General features: G+C 44.1%; 1 protein-coding gene across 1 annotated transcript in view; it reads left to right on the top strand.

Annotated features, from left to right (window-relative positions):
• LOC115473840 (eukaryotic translation initiation factor 3 subunit C) overlaps positions 1 to 13,147 on the top strand; it is a 97,801-nt gene extending 84,654 nt beyond the window's left edge. Inside the window, exons 20-21 of the mRNA XM_030208973.1 lie at positions 12,137 to 12,302; positions 12,767 to 13,147. Coding sequence (XP_030064833.1) covers positions 12,137 to 12,302; positions 12,767 to 12,852 — 252 coding nt within the window. The 3' untranslated portion in view covers positions 12,853 to 13,147. The remainder of the gene's footprint in view (positions 1 to 12,136; positions 12,303 to 12,766) is intronic.
• Positions 13,148 to 16,909: the final 3,762 nt, after the last annotated feature.

The raw sequence follows: 16,909 nt of genomic DNA, 5'->3' as shown, positions 1-16,909 counted from the left end.
CATGGAGTACAAAAAAGTTAGTTGTTTCCTGCGCTAGTTTTCAAATTTTCTTTCCTTTATTCCTAGCCGATCAGTCGAGACACATGGGTTTTGTTCCCCTACCAGCAGATGGAGACAGTGAACAAGATTCATTCTGGTCTCACCCTGTTATAGCAGCGCTTGACAAATCCCAGGCACCAGGTTGCCATGGCAACTAGAAATTCTCTCTTGCACCTGGGATTTTTGTGCCCCACCCAATGCCTTTAAAAGTTTTGGGTTACTGTTGCTACCACAACAACCTTTGGAGCAGGGACTTCCTCCTCTCTGCACTGTGTGCAGTTCTGTGTGAATCTGAGCTGCATAGTGCAGGAACTCCTCTTGTTCTGTTGCTGGTCTCATGAGACTTGAAACCTGGAGACCAGTGCAAACGTTCCTGCATCATGTCTTTCAGGGTCATGCAGAGCCACTCAGTACAAAGAGGAGGAAGCTTTTGCTCCTGTGATCCAGACAGCAGGGTATCTGACTCAGAGGGTGTGGAAGGAAACAAGGAGACTGATTGGTTTGTAGGGATAGGGCCTGGGAGGTAGGGGGTCACTGGCTCATAGAGGTGGGGGCAGGGCCGCCGAGAGACTGGGCCGGGCCCGGGACAAGGCCGCCCCTGGGCACCCCCCCCACCCCCACTGCCGGGCCCTTGCACTATATGTAGATCCTTCAAGAGGTAGTGTGTCATGATTTAGGCTCTACACCTTTTCTGATGTTTTGGTGCCACCTCAGTAAAGCCAAAACACAATCTCTCCACTGCAAAACACTATACACAAACTTATGCTGTTATGGTTTGGTAAGGTTATGAGTGGGTTTTTGCACAACAGCACTAATTCCAAGGACAGGACGAACTACAACCTTATGTGTAGAAAGGCAGCACTATAATTACACCGGGCTCTAAAACACCAGTACACAACCTAATGAAAAACAAAACAAAAAGGGCTGCAAATACTACACACTAGCAGAATACTGTACCTTGATCACACATGAAAAACACATGGCAACAGATATGACATAAGGAACTAGAAATAAAAAAATATGAAGGCAAAATACTGAACTAGAAAGTTACCTCAAGAAGTCAGACTCAGCATGCAGCAATACTAGAAAAATTGAAACTTGCATAAAAAATATCACAGATACACATTTCCAAAAGCTGACATATTCCAATTAATAAATTCTGAATAAAATACTTTTTTCTACCTTTGTTGTCTGATCATAGTTTTTCTATTCGCTTTGGTCCCAACTTCTGTTTTATGCAGTGTCTTCTTTCCATTTGATATTTTTTTCTCTCACCATCCTCCTGTGTCCTTATGCGTCCTGTCTACCATCTGTAGCCCTGTCCCTATCCTTCCTCAAGTTTCGGCATCTGTCCTGAAAGTGTTCCGATCCAGCCCTTAAATTGAGCATTTCTCCTCACTCTCCTCCCCTCCATCCATGTGCATGTATTTCCTGTCTTCCCTCCCCTCCATCCATATCCAGCATTTCTCCTCTCTTCCTTTTCCCTCCACCCGTGTGCATCTCCTTCCTTTGTCTTTCCTTCCCTTCATCCTTGTCCATCATTTCTTCTCTCTTCCCTGCCCTCCACTCCATCCATCCATGTTCAGCTTTTCTTCTCTCTTCCCTTCCCTCCATCCATGTGCATCTCCTTCCTGACTTCCCTCCCCTCCATCTATCCATGTCCAGCAACTCCTCATTCTCTCCTGGCCTCTCCTCCATCCAACCATATCCAGTAAATTTCCTCTCTCCCCTGCCCCCTCCAATCATCCATCCAAGTTCAGCAGTTCTTCTCTCCCCTCTGCCCTGCCCAGCAATCTCTTCTCTCTCCCCCCTGCCCTTTTGTCCAGCAATCTCTTCTCTCTCCCCCCTGCCCTTTTGTCCAGCAATCTCTTCTCTCTCCCCCTGCCCTTTTGTCCAGCAATCTCTTCTCTCTCCCCCTGCCCTCTTGTCCAGCGATCTCTTCTCTCTCCCCAATGCCCTCTTGTCCAGCGATCTGTTCTCTCTCCCCCTGCCCTCTTGTCCAGCAATCTCTTCTCTCTCCCCCCTGCCCTCTTGTCCAGCAATCTCTTTTCTATTTTCTCTCCCCCTGCCCTCTTGTCCAGCAATCTCTTTTCTATTTTCTCTCCCCCTGCCCTCTTGTCCAGCAATCTCTTCTCTCTCCCCCTGCCCTCTTGTCCAGCAATCTCTTCTTTCTCCCCCCCTCTGAGATCCAAGGCCTGCCCCCCCACTCCGAGATCCAAGGCCTCCCCCCTCCCTCCAAGATCCAAGGCCCTTCTACTACTGCTTATCATTTCTATAGCGCTACTAAACTCCCTCCCTCCCTCCCAGATCCAAGGCCCCCCTCTCCTTCCGTCCATCCGACTGAATTCCAAGGCCCCCCTCCGTCCCTCCCTCCGAATTGCAAAAGCGATCTTGTTCTTACTTCGTCGGGGGTTACGGCGAGAGCAGCATGCAGAAGAGAACGCAGGGAAAAGCGTGCAGGCTCCCGCTTCAGCCTTCCCTCGTTGTCTGTCTCTCAGCTCTGGTCCCGCCCACAGACAACGAGGGAAGGCCTGAAGCGGGAGCCTGCACGCTTTTCCCTGCGTTCTCTTCTGCATGCTGCTCTCGCCGTAACCCCCGACGAAGTAAGAACAAGATCACTTTTGCAATTCGGAGGGAGGGACGGAGGGCGGGCCCTGGGAGTCGGAGGGAGGGAGGGACCTAGGAGTCGGACGGAGGGGCGACCACCCACGGACTCGGCGCCGGGCCCCCCTGGAGGCCCGGGCCCGGGGACTTTTGTCCCCCCTGTCCCCCCCTCTCGGCGGCCCTGGGTGGGGGCCCTCTAGCTTACTGGATGGTGAGGACTGGGTGGGCCTGGGGATTAACTGATTTTAAAGGAGAAGATTGATGGGTGGGGAGGAACAGGCTAAAAGAGAGGCTGGGTGGTGATAGGTTGGAGGACAGAGCAAGAGTGAGTGGTTGATAAGAGTGGAGACTGGGTGATGACAAGGTGCCGTGGAGAGAGACTAGGTTGGGAGGGGGATTGCTGATTGTAGGTTTTTACCAGGGGCCTCCAAGAGTGTAAAGGGCTGTTTTACTAAGCTTTCTCTTTTCCCTTGGTCGGGAATGGGAAAACAGCTTTAGTAAATCAGGCCCTAAAAGAGATGGGGTAGACCTTAAGACATATCCTCTCCTCGTACTCTTTAAATTAGTTGAAACAAGAGTAGAAGTCTCAGCCATAGGCTCCTAAGTCTTTCTCCAGGCTTCTAAATCCAAAGTAAATTTGTTAAGGCCTACTGGGTAGGGTACTATGTAACCTACAGCGTTTCAGCATTTCTGTATCAAAGCAATATTCAGAAAATTCTCCTGACCCCAGATGGGCAAGGGTGTGTCTATAACCACTGCTGACCCAATGGCCACCTGGACCAAGGGTTTCCCACCAGATTGCACTAGTATATTCTAAATTTTGGACACAAAAACTGACCAAATATATGAACAGGCCACCAAGGATTACAGAAAAACACACAAAATGGGCAAATCCCTGGACTGGTCTGGTAGGATACAAAGTATGACCATTTTATATAGTAAGTACAGCAAAACAGCACCAGGAGCCTTCAGAAACAGGACACAGACGTATCTTATGACCTTAACACATCAAATTACAGGATATTTTCCTTTCTGATTGAGAAAACTCGATTGCTGCATATTATATTCAATTCCTGTCTGAGATAACTTTGACCCCCTGCTGCAGGCACTGTGCGCCGAAACACTGCACATGTCGAGTCTATATTGGAATATCAATTTTTTAATAAACAGAACTGTGTCCCATTTCTGAAGGCTCCTGGTGCTGTTTTGCTGTATTTTGGAGTGTGTTTTGTACTTTGGACCCTCTCTGTACTGTTATACTGGACATTATATAGTAAGTAAAATCAAATTTTTCTTTCCTGTTTGTCCCACGAGACCTGCCTAGATACATGGTATGTAACCATGCATCTCTTAAGCAGGGATGTGATAAACTTGTCCTGAAGATGCCTTCTACAAACACAGCGTGCTTCCTAGCCTGACTGTCCAGATAGTAATGTTAGGAAATGAGTGCAAGGACAACCATGTGGGTGTAAATAATCAGTTCTGTATTCATATACAGTTCTGCCCAAGAGGATGCTTCAACCCTGGTTGAATAAGTATTTAGAACCTTGGGGACAAATCATCCCCTCAAAATATAAGTTGAAATGAGTCTTCGAGCCATCTAGCCATTGTAGACTCGATGTGTCCTCTTCTTGGACCTCCGAATAGAACAAAAAATAGTTGTACTTTCCAAAATCATTCATAACCTTCAGATGGTGCAGTTGACCCTACGAATATCCAGAAGGTGCAAGCTCCTGAAACTTTTTTTTTTTTTTTTGAAGGCTGGCAGACACACCACTTGATTCAGCTTGGGCAGGAATGAGAGCATAATAGAGACCCCTGCTTCTGAAACCAAAAGAAAGAGTTTCCTACAGGAAAGGGCCCTGCAGTTCCAAAATTTCTCTCAGAATAGATTGCTACTTAAAAGGTGGCCTTGTCAAGTCCTTCACAGACACCCATTGCAGGGGCTCAAAGGGAGGAGATGCCAATAGCTGAAGCACTATATTGAGGTCTCAAGAAGGTACCACCTCCTACTGGTGGACGAATATGCTTCATCCCTCTCAAAACTCATGATGCATCGGATGTGCCAATAAAGGTAATCCCTTTTATCTGTCCCCTATAAAACGCAAATACCACCACTTGGACTTCCAGAGACTTCAGTTGTCAGTCCCTTATGCAGACCCCTTCTACCAAGAGGCCAAGATTTAAGCAGACAATTGCCTGAAAGGCAGAAGCTCTGCCCCACCCAACCCCCATTCCTTATACTAGGACTAGATAGACTCGCCATATTCTGAAAAATGACAGAGAGGTGGATCTCTTATGCATCTGCAACAGGGTAGCTGAAGGAGGAGGAGAAGTTGAATGCATCTTCTAAAACATCCCACTGCTGCGATCTGTGTGGGATGGCTTTTTTTCTCTGGACGAGCAGGATATGATCAGTTACATGAGGGTGTTGTCATCTCTGACGGTGCCAGTTGGATCCACTCTCCCCACACTCAGAAGTGTCTAAAATATTCTCTGGGCATGTGCCTGTTCTCTCCACCCCCTCAGTCCATTCGAAAGCTTAGTTGACTTCAACTGTAAAGAAAGGCAGGAAGGGTCTATGGGGCTGGTTTATCCTGCTGTCCACAGAACATCCAGTACAGATAAATAAGCCCAGTTTCTCCATGAACAAGCAAGATATAGAAAGCCTTCCTTGGGTTTCTCCCAAGCTGAGGGTGCAAGGATGTTTTGGGGGTGTTTTTTTCTTTTCTAAATGTGGACAGTTGATCCTTGCAACCCAAGAATAAGTGCTGTGTTAGGTTGAAGCTAACAAGGAAAAATAAATCTTGAGGAAACAGGTCCCACAAAGGATTTTTTTTCTCTCTCTCAGTAGTAATAAACTGCTCTGCTTTCAGCTTCTAACAGTAACCTTAATTTCCTTAGCGTCCCTCCGGACCGGACCAGGATTGGACTGATGGGTTGTGCTCGCCTACCAGCAGGTGGAGACTGAGAAAAAACTCTGACTCTAGAGAGCCAATAGGAGCCCTGGCCATGTGACCTTAGCCTCAGTATTTTCTCAGTCTCCCAGCAGGTAGGAAGTGAGCCCATTAGTCTCTCTCCTTTTCTCTTTAGATATTACAGATATTTGTGATAATTCTTCTGTGCCTGGAATCTTATTTAGAGGCTTGACAGGGTTTCCTTTCTCTTCTTTCTTTGACAGCCTCGGGGGTGTTAAACTCGGGTGTCTCGAGTCCACCCCCCTTCCTCCCCATCTCCCTGGCTTAGCAGGGAAGGGCCGTCCCTTTCTCTGGAAAGGTGTACCGTCTTTGGGAGAGGCAGCCACTTTTAACAGGTAGCTGCTTTAAAAGAATTAAATCAAATAAAAGGAAATTCAAAGAAGCAGCCTTTCTTTCCTCAGACTTCTAACGAGCAGGCAGCTCCAGTGTTTTATTATGATTGAGGGGTTATAAAAAAATAAAAAAAACAAACAGAAGAAAATAATTCAGTATCTGTGACTTTAAACAGCGATTTTTCTCGTCAGATTTAATTTCCTCCATTTTCTTGCGTTTTGGCGGCGGCAGTTTAAACAAATGAAAAAAAAAAAGAAAGAAAGGTGCGAACCGCGTAAGCGCGGCCACCTGTTTTTTCCGATATGGCTTAAAAGTTCAAACAGCTGCTGTCGGTCAGCGTCGCGCAGTTCACGCAGCCGGAACGTGTAAATTTTGCTCTCCCTTCAAGGTTTCTTCGGGTCCGGTGCTGCCTCCAGTTTTTTCGGGGCCTTTTTCGCCGGCTGTTGTTTCTTCGCCGTTCCACTGGGCTCCGCTTGTTCGGAGGTGTCGGGCGCGCTGTCAACGATCGCCACAGGGCCAGTGGAGCGAACGGCGGCCATTTTGTTTCTCCCTCCATCTTATCAGTCGGGGATCTCTCTGCTGAAGGTAAGGCTGCAGTTCATAGAGCAGTTCGGCTCCAAGATGTGTACACTTTTGTATGTGCTGAACGGCGTATTCTAAAATGCTCTTCACATCAGCAGGCAATATTTGGTTGAAAAGGGGGCTCCTTTCATATATGGATATATAACAAGCTTTTCTTGTTTTAAATTTCTATGTATCACGGGGCTGTTAACACTAGTTTTTTCTGGTGCTCAGTCATTTTTCATTGCCTGGTGGAAAATCTACATCTTATCATAATATCATAATTCATTTCAAGCATTTTCCTCAATAGCTGTAGTATTATACAGTGTTTTAAGAACTTTAGAAACTTTCTCTATAGGCATAGAGTAAATTTCTGTCTTTCTCATTCCCTGGTGAATAGGACTACATTGCCTAAGAGTCAATTGATTGGTACTTTGCAATTCTGACCATAATATCTTAGTTCCTTTCAAGCATTTTACTCCATGCCTATGATGTTATATAGTGTTTTAAGAACTTAACAGACACTCTCAATGGCTGTAGTGTTATACAGTGTTTTCTTTTTCCGACTTTAAGAAGCCTTCTCTAGAGGCATACAGTATATTGTTCAGATGCCATGGGGATATATCAGCTCTTTCATATTCTCTGAGGGACAGTCCTGTCTACCAAGCTCCCAGTCACTCAGCTGCCTTAGCAGGCATGCTTTATTCATGTCTTCCCTTCTTTTCCAACTGCCTTGAAGCCTCTCATATTTCAATTTAGCTTTCTTCTGGTTTTTACAGGACATATGGTCACTTAGAGAATAAAGTCATCCTTTCACTTAAAGATAGTGGACGGTCCTCAAACCATCTACTCGTGTTTGTCTCTACTCTATCAATTTAACCTTTTGCAGATTATAAACATCCTGGTTTGGTCCAGTATGCCTATACATACCATCTGCTATCTCTTCCTCTTCCTTAGAGACCTGATGTTATATCAAGCTTTCTTGAATTCAGATACAGTCTTGTCTACACTGCCTTCACCAAGTGGCTGTGGCACAACTTCACTTTTTTCGTTACAGGTAATTTCCAAGTTTGTCCTTTTTCATTTTCATTCTATGCGCCTTCACTCCAGAGTGTTCTTTCAATTGGAAGGGGATTCACTCACTTCCTGTGTATTTATACCATAGGTACATAAGTATGGTTATGCTGGGTAAGGCCTAAAGTCCATCAAGTCCAGCATTCATATCTAATGGGCATAGGTACATAAGTTTTGCCATTCTGGGGAAGCTCAAATGTCCACCTTTCTACAGCCAGAACAGCATTAAAGAAAAAAAAAAAAAACCTCTCACGAGAGTATCGAACAGAAATCTCTGCTCCAAAAGCAAGGCTTTGCAGTAATTCTGCAAACTAACGCATACAATATTTGCCATGGCTGTTCACCACTAGGAACACCGGGGACCCTGGGCCTAGGTTCGGTGTTTTAACCTGAAACAAGCTCAACATTCATATCTATTGGGTGTGAGTCTGGTACTACTACTTAACATTTCTAGAGCGCTACTAGGGTTACGCAGCGCTGTACAAATTAACAAAGAAGGACGTTCCCTGCTCAAAGGAGCTTACAATCTACATCTCAGTGAGGGAGGACGCATGACCGTGGTACGTGGATTAGTGGTATGTGGATTAGGGAGATCCAAGAAATTACAGGCCGGTGAATCAGACGTTCATACTGGGACAATTTATTTCTGTCCGGAGCGTACTACCATAGCTGGTGGACTCCTATATTCAGAACTTTCTATATTCAGAACTTACCCAACTATGGAACGCCATAGAGATAGGGTTGGAGTTTGTAGCCCTATTTAACTGGTGTCCTTGGTCACCCTTCCTCTTCTCCTCAGGATCCAGAGAATGGCTAGTTTTTTGCTTATGCATTAACCGGTCATTTTCAGCAGTACTCTCTCTTCCGTTCTTTTATAGATCTAAGAGGATGTTCATTGCGCTCTTAGGGTCATTTCATTCTTACCTAGACGACTGCCTAATTGGAGAAAGTCTTATCAGCAGAGTTCTCAGGTCACGCACCGGGTGTTGCATTTCTTACAGTCTCTAGGTTGGGTGGTGATTGTAGCCAGGCCTCTCATTTGATCTCTCATTTGATCTCTCATCAGATATCTCTGATTTTCGCTTTGTTTAGTCAGGTTGGCGCACAGTCTTTTGTCTCCTCTGCAAACATCCCAGTTTATATTTTTCTTGGTGACCTTGGGCCTTCGGCCATTTCCTCGCTCTATTCTGCAGAATGCAATTTTACTTTCTAATGCCCAAGAAGGAATTTTCCTTCATCCTATTGCGAATCTCAGGGTCATCAATCGCGCTATTTAAGTGTCATCTAGTTATCTCAAGAACCTTAGTTCTGTCATTGGGATACTTCGTGCAGTACACTTTTTGGCAGAAGCTTGTTTGTATATATATTTTTTCTGGGGGACCTCAGCAATTCGTTTTACCTTCGGGTGAATTTTGTTTTCCCTACTGACAAACAAGGCGGAGAGAGCTATGTTGGCCCTTGCCATGGCAATGGGTTATGTCATCCGCCAAGGAGGAGTTAAGAGTATACTCTTGAGTTTGTACTCATTTTTTCTTAGTTGTGTCACCCTGCATTTAGGTGAATGGACTCTCATTTTTTCAGCCTTACTTCCTCACTGCGACACTTCAGGGCTATCTCTTTTTGCCTTCAGGCTCACGAACATTTCTTGCTTCTTCCGTTCAGCAACAGTCTTGACGGAGACAGGGACAGATGCCAACGTCCAGCAGGGGTTTTTCAGCCTTCTTTATGCGTTTCTTCCATCATCTCACTAGGTGTTTACGCAGAACCAAGGCACCCTTCTACATCCGGACCCCCAGTCACTCAAACTTATGGCGTGGTTACTGGGTCTGCAACATCTTTGATATTTTCGCAGGAAGTACTTCAAGTTTTAATTGCTTCCAGACAGAAATCTACATTAAAGTCCTATGAATCAAAGTGGCGACGGTTCACTCTGTGGTACTCCTCTCGCCACTTCATTCCACAAACAGTATCCATTTTGCATGTTTTGGAATATCTTCTGCATCTTGCGAAATCTTGTCTGTCTTACTCATCCATTAGAGTTCATTTGGCAGCTCTATCAGTGATGCATGATACTTTTGACAACCGCACGCTTATGCAGCATCCACTGTGAAAGCGGTTTCTTAAAGGAGTCCTGCACCTGTACCTCCCGCTTCGTCCACCAGCTAGGTGAACTAGGTGAACAGACTCTTAAAGTTCTGTTTTCTAGTAGCCATAACTTTTTCTATAAAGTTTTCCTCTTCAAGCAGTGTTTCCCAGTAGCCATTGCAGCAAGTAGATCTATGTGTGGAATACTTCTACGGTTGGTAACTTCTTTTCGGTCTGCTGTAGTTTAAAGTTTTCACCTTTCCCAATCGGTTTTTTCTTATTGGTTTTGTCCTTCTAGCCAGTAGGCGTAAAAGTTTTTCATTGTTTCTAACCCGCTATATCGCGAAGGATCAAGGAAATGAGAATGTCTATTTCTCTTCTCGCTGAGAGGGCAGTTCCACAGCGTATTACAACATATTCCACAACTTCAGAAGCGGGCTCTATTCTTACTACGGCGATTTTTGGTGCTCTCGGTGCACATTGGTAAGTTGGCAACTTAGTCCTAGTTTCATTTTATTTTGCTCATTGGGACACACTACATGTTAGTTGTCGCCAGGTGGCCTATGCAGCATGAACATTTCTCTGCAGTTTTCATAGGGTCCCTCCCTTCAGATTACTGCTTTGGTACTTCCCATCAGTCCAATCCTGGTCCGGTCCAGAGGGACGCTAAGGAAGGAGAAATTAGATCTTACCTGCTAATTTGCTTTCCTTTAGTCCCTCCGGACCGGACCAGGCCCCTCCCATGTTCTCTCTACTCTTTAGCTTCTTTTATTAAGTAGGAAGTGTATTCAGTAGGAAGTGTATTCATTCCTTTACGATTCGTGGAACACAATACTATATATATACAGAACTTTACGTGGTCTATACCACTTCTCTGGTGGTTGCTGGTGAGCTCAATTGCTGGAATCTATCTATAAAACCTTAAATACGCCATACCACTTCTCTGGTGAGAGTTGTGGCTGAGCTCAGTTGCTGGAATATCTATAAAATCTTAAATATGATTTACCACTTTTCTGGTGAGAGTTGCTGGTAAGCTCAGTTGATGGAATATATATAAAATCTTAAGTGGGCCATACCACTTCTCTGGTGAGAGTTGCTGGTGAGCTATAAGACAAGTGAGCCATACCACTTCTCTGGTGAGAGTTGCGGGTGAGCTATATTATATGTGAGCCATACCACTTCTCTGGGGAGAGTTGCTGGTGAGCTATATTACATGTGAGCCATATCGCTTCTCTGGTGAGAGTTGCTGGTGAGCTATAGTACAAGTGAGCCATACCACTTCTCTAGTGAGAGTTGCTGGTGAGCTGTAATACATATCGGGCCATACCACTTCTCTGGTGAGAGTTGCTGGTGAGCTCTGATACTTGGCATTGCCGAGTGCTTTGTGGCTGCTAGGATTCCATACGGCACAGCAGGTCTTTCTTTCTTTCCTGCTTTGTTATTCAAATACTGAGGCTAAGGTCACATGGCCAGGGCTCCTATTGGCTCTCTAGAGTCAGAGTTTTTTCTCAGTCTCCACCTGCTGGTAGGCGAGCACAACCCATCAGTCCAATCCTGGTCCGGTCCGGAGGGACTAAAGGAAAGCAAATTAGCAGGTAAGATCTAATTTCTCCATTTACAAGTCTTTATCACGTACTTTATTTACATTTATAAACTGCATTTGTGTTCATTCTGTGTGGTGTATAGCAGCAATTAATACATCAGCAAAAAAATAAATAAAAACCACAATCAAACAAAAATGATACACAAACATAACTCCAGCAATCCATTACCTGTCTCCTGTTCAGTCAGATACACTATTTAATAAATGTGAATTGAGATGTAGGTGAAGAAATAATTTACTTCAAGGAATGCAGTGGTAAGGATTGTCTTGCCTTGCAAAGGAAGTCTTTTAAATATGGGCTTCTGGATATCACTCGACAAGGCCAAAGGGCTAACATAGACAGGGGCTTGTTCAACTGGGTGGAGGGGGGAGGAATGATTTGATTTACCAATCCAATTCATAGAAGTTGTCCACAAATCTTAAGGTGTTTAGCAGCTTTATGCATTGTATATCTACAGTCTGTTGGAGACTAGAATACTGGAGAGCTGCTGGCTGCACAATATCTTATAGGGTAAGACCTGATAATGATGGATACTTGTAGTCCACTTTATCCCTACAAATAGGTTCAGAGCACATTAACAAATAGTACTAATTAATCATTTACAAGAAATTCAACCTATTAAACAATAAACCTAATAAGAATTTCTGAAACAGCTTTTAACAGACCTTCAAGTTTCTTGTTCTGTTTCCATCTAGGGAGTAAAACCCATGCATCTGGACTGGTCTGGTGAGACAAAGAATAGATAAGTGATGAATCGGTGGATTATGAGGTAGCAGTGCAGGGGAAGGATTGCAGAATATAAGGTCTGATCCTTGGGGAGGAAGTACAGAGAAATTAATTTTCCTTCTTTACATTCAGGCATCTCTAGACCAGCCAACACAGACTGTGGTGATGCACCGTACTGAACCCACCTCCTTACAGAACACAGCACTGCAACTTGCTGAGAAATTGGGCAACCTAGTGGAGAACAATGAGAGAGTATTTGACCATAAGCAGGGTACATACGGTGGATATTTCAACCGAGGTAGGTGTTGGTTAGCATTTAACTATTAAGCATTACTAGTATTTTATCTGCATGGTGTCCTGATCTGCAGCACCACCAGTATCCTTCCCAGGGCACATTGCCCCAATCTGATTGTGCTGTTTCCTACCCTTTGGCATGATCATGTGCTTTCTGGGCCTCATAATATTGCCAGGGTTTATCCTGTGTATTTGTTTGGACCCTGCAGCACTGTTGGTGACCTTTTATACAAACTGTTGTAAAGTCACAGCACTGCAAGCCTCATGTGTGCGTTGCTGCTTCCGTTATCTCTTGGAAGAGGAAAAGAGAGGGGATGGGATGAGCAATCATGAACTATTAATTACTTTTTCTCTGAAATTGATCTGCACAGTGAGAAACTTTTATTCTACCCCATCATCTTTCTTTCTGCTCTCGCCTGCATTGCATTGGCTGTGTCTCACACGTTTCCCCTTCTGTTTTCTCTCCAGATCAGAAAGATGGGTATCAGCGGAAGGAAGGTGGGTACATGAGGAGAGGATACCGCCAACAGCAGCAGTCTCAGACCTCATACTGATCACTTTTGAAAGCCTTCCACCCTCTACTTGTGAGACTTTATTTCAGTGCTCCATCCCTGACATCAAATCTTCCTGGGTGGGCATAAATCATAAAATTCATGTGTGTGATCTTAAGGACCAAGATGACATCTGTTTTGTGACTTTGTCAGTAGGGTTCTACTTCTGCTGGTGGCCTTTGGATAGAACTTTGCGACTGACTGCTCTTGCTCTTTTTTGACCTCTGTGATCGGTCCCAGCGTTCTTACTCTCTTTACATAAATGATTGAATAAAGAGCTAAAGTTTAAGATCGAGCACACTCGTGTCATCTGTTGTGATTAAGGAATGAAGTGTATGCCTCCCTCCTTCTTGAAACCATTATTTGTTAACAATGTTATTTCCCACCCATGGTTGAAGGGGTGTCTTAGGACCTATAGATGCTGCTGTTTTTGAAGGAGACTAATATCAGGACAGAATTGCCCTTTGCCCACAGATGTCAGTGCAATTAGGGATGAGAGCCAGGTGTGTGCTCTGCATTTGAACTTTATCTTGCAGCAGCCCTCCATTTTCCCAAGTGCTGCAAGATGATTGGCTACTGCCTGGCTTTTCTGGCCTGCTGCAAATAAGAGGAGATAAAATTGTACACAGGGAACAGAAGAACAGGAAAGATAGGGGGGGGGGGGGGGGGGGGAGTGCGCCATTTGTGAATGTTTGGGCTTGTCATATGAAAGGGTAACTGTGCTTCACAGTATCTACACAAAGCCAAGAGAACTTGTTGTCCTGCTGGTCACAGGAAAAACTCCCAAAATGTGGTGAGGTGCAAAACTGTTCTGAATCTGCACTCGAAGTGCTGTGCTCTTAAAAAAAAAAAAAAAAAGCAACAAAAGTACCTGTCAGCTGTGGAATTTTATATATGCCCTAAAAAAAAAAAAAAGCTCCATTTATGCTGGTGGTGCTGCTTTACAGAATCTGACCTCAACAAGTGGAGAAAGCATGCAGAACATGGCTCAGTATGATTGTGCACAAACGCACCTATCTGTTTCTGTATTGCAAGCATGTGTGTAAATATCCGTGTGTTTGTGTGTGCATGTGGGCTGATATGTTTTTGCGTGTTTGTATGGGTAATACATTTAAAATACTCTCTTTGTAGCACAACCAAAGCATTTTACGTGTTATATACAGCACTTTCTCTGTTCCTAGTGGGCTCACAATCTAAGTTGTTTTTGTAACTGGGGCAAAGGAGGATTAAGTGACTTGCCCAGGGTCACAAGGAGCATCGTGTGTGTGTGTGCTTGCATTTGTGTGTCTGCATGTGAGGTTGTGCATGTGTGTGTGATTTGCTGCGTGGCTGTGATGGGGAGAGAGAAAAGCTGTTTGAAAAGTGCAGTTTCTTTATCACTGTATTGCAGTGAATGTAAACTGCAGCTGTTGGAAATTCTACTTCATATAAATATATTGGGGCATTTTTTGGAGAGGGTTCATTTCTCTTCTACCCCCCATCACATTCAGGTAGTTCACTTCTACAGCACGGCAACTTTCTCCAGATCGCCATCTCCCTTCTTGTGACTGGAGCAGTATTGCAGTGCTTTGCTTCCACAGCCTTGGCATTGGCTGGATCCTACCCACAGCCTCTGCTGTTCAGTTCCATTGGAAGTAGGCAGGGCAGGCTCACATTGGGAGGGGGGGGGGCACTGGGACTGCAGATATGGTTTATGGTTATTACATTTGATATACTACCTTTCATGAAGACATAAGGTGGTGAACAACCTAAAACTTCATATAGAAAGGGACTCCATTCTTCATAGGAAAGAGAGGACAGCAGACAATCACAGAGTAGAATATAATACGTAGACTAAAGGTAAGTGCCACAGGTGACTTCCAGTCATTCAGAGCAAGACGCAGTTTAATATCTCCCAGTGAGCACACTACATCCCATATTTTCACCAAAGGCTGTTTTAAATAAGCTTTTAGCGTGGCCTTCAATTTAGAGAATGAAAGTTCCAGATGAAGACATGCTGGGAATGTGTTCCACAGGGATGGCACAATACAGTACAAAGTACAGCTGTACCGAATAGCACATTTTACTGTTCGGCTGAATGCGAATAATGAAAAATATTATTTGGCTGAATATGAATACCAAATACGAATAATTGGCATTGAGCTTTAACATAACAAATAATAAAAGAAGCAACATGACATCAGAAACCAAGTATTTATTTTAGTAGGATTTAGCACAGTAAAGCTGTGGATTATTTGTATTTAAATTACTATTCAGCTGAATACAAATAATGTATTCAGGGCTAAATTGAATACAAATATTCAGTACAACCCTAGTAATGCAATCTCTTGTGGAGTCCAGTCGCACAAAATAGATGTTAAACTCAGAAAAAATGTCCAGACATATTACCCATCTTTCTACTGCCTCCAAAACCAGACTGTTAGCCATCATGACCTTCCAAGTCCTGAATACATCTCAGAATGCCCTCCTAAACATGTAGACTGAAGAGTTATGCTAGCCCTTGCTCTCAGTAAAATACAGGCCAATAGCTCATAATAAGAGCTAGGCTTCTTAAAATCAAAATCATCTCTGATACAAAAGAGAGCTAGCTTGTAAAAATCAGAGATCACCTTTGGCACAGTTACATTTCACTTTAGCAAGTGCTGAAATGAGGTAATTGAGAGCTAGCAAGGGAGAGGGCATTTGCTTTTGTCTACAATCCTAAGACTGGCACCTACAAGATGTCATGAGCAAGAGTTGCTATGGTTATGTAGAGATAGTACTGGGTCAGCTGCACCCCGGGTGAGAACATCCAAAGGAGGGGGCTAGGGAAAGTTTGGGGAAAATGCAGTCATCTAATAAGATGCGATCTGAGCATATCTTGTTTATACTTAGAGCTTGATAGTATGTGAAGTCATTTTGATCAATTGATAAGGTCCAAGAACCCTGGTGACAAAGCTAGGGTCCATTGAAATGAATAGGGTGAAAGTGGTATAAAAATGGGAGTCAGAAGGGTATTAGAACAGAAGGAAGGCTACAAGAGAAGGTGGGTGACAGACGTGTCATGTAATGCTGCTCCATCATAAGAATACCTGATTTGCCTGTGTTGCTATTGGTAAGATTGAAATAAACTATCTTCTTATATCCCAGCGAGTCCTTCTGATTATGGAGTTTGTTAATTCCTGGACTGTGTAAGAGCAGTCTGGGGGTGTATGAGATCAGAATAGGTGGTGGGAACACACAAATTATAAACAAGACACACAGTATTTGCAAACTTTACCAATGGCTTAGTCTGGCCCTGCTCAGAGCATGTGGAGGACAAGTTTTGGGGACAGAACAATTGGTGGAGTGGTAGGGCAGTTGCAAGGGGTAGTTCTTCAGGTTGGAATAGTTTGTGGAGTGTTGTCAGTTATGGATAGGCTGGGGTATAGGTCCTGGAGTAGTTTGTGCGATGAAAGGGACAGTTACAAGGAGTAGTTTTAGAGGGGGTGGTGCTGTGGTAGGTGCAGGGGATATTTTTGAGGTAGAGAATGACAGGGATAAAATTTGTCCCTGTCCCCATGGGTTCTAACTCCATCCCGTCCCCGCAGGTTCTGTCCCCGCTATGTTCTCATCTGCAGAAGCCTCGAACACTACGATTTTATATTTCAATCTTTTTATCAAAGTATAAAAAGGAACAATATGCTGTGCAACTGTTGTGTATAAATTACAAACAGAAAACAATAATAACAATGAGCAACTATAATAAACCTGCCCACCACCATCACCCTCTACCCTTCCAACCCCAATAATAGCTGACTTCTACTACCCCAAGGAATCCTAATCCACCCTGTTAAAATGTCGAGGGGTACAAAATACAACCTGTTCTGTATGCCCTAGAGGGGAGAAATATGCACTATGAAGCACTTATGATTTTTTAATCTGTGGATTAATAAATCATCAACAATCTGTCTAGCTCTCCTGTCTTCCACAGTCCCTCCTGCAATAGAAGATGTCTTTTTAGAAGATGTGCTGGCAGCAGGATGTACAGGATTTTGCTAGCTGTGGCCAGCATGTTTGCTTGTTTTTTTCCAAAAAATAA

Source organism: Microcaecilia unicolor, chromosome 7 (assembly GCF_901765095.1).
Source record: "Microcaecilia unicolor chromosome 7, aMicUni1.1, whole genome shotgun sequence".
In the NCBI taxonomy this organism is placed as follows: domain Eukaryota; kingdom Metazoa; phylum Chordata; class Amphibia; order Gymnophiona; family Siphonopidae; genus Microcaecilia; species Microcaecilia unicolor.
This window is presented reverse-complemented; position numbering and strand designations above follow the sequence as displayed.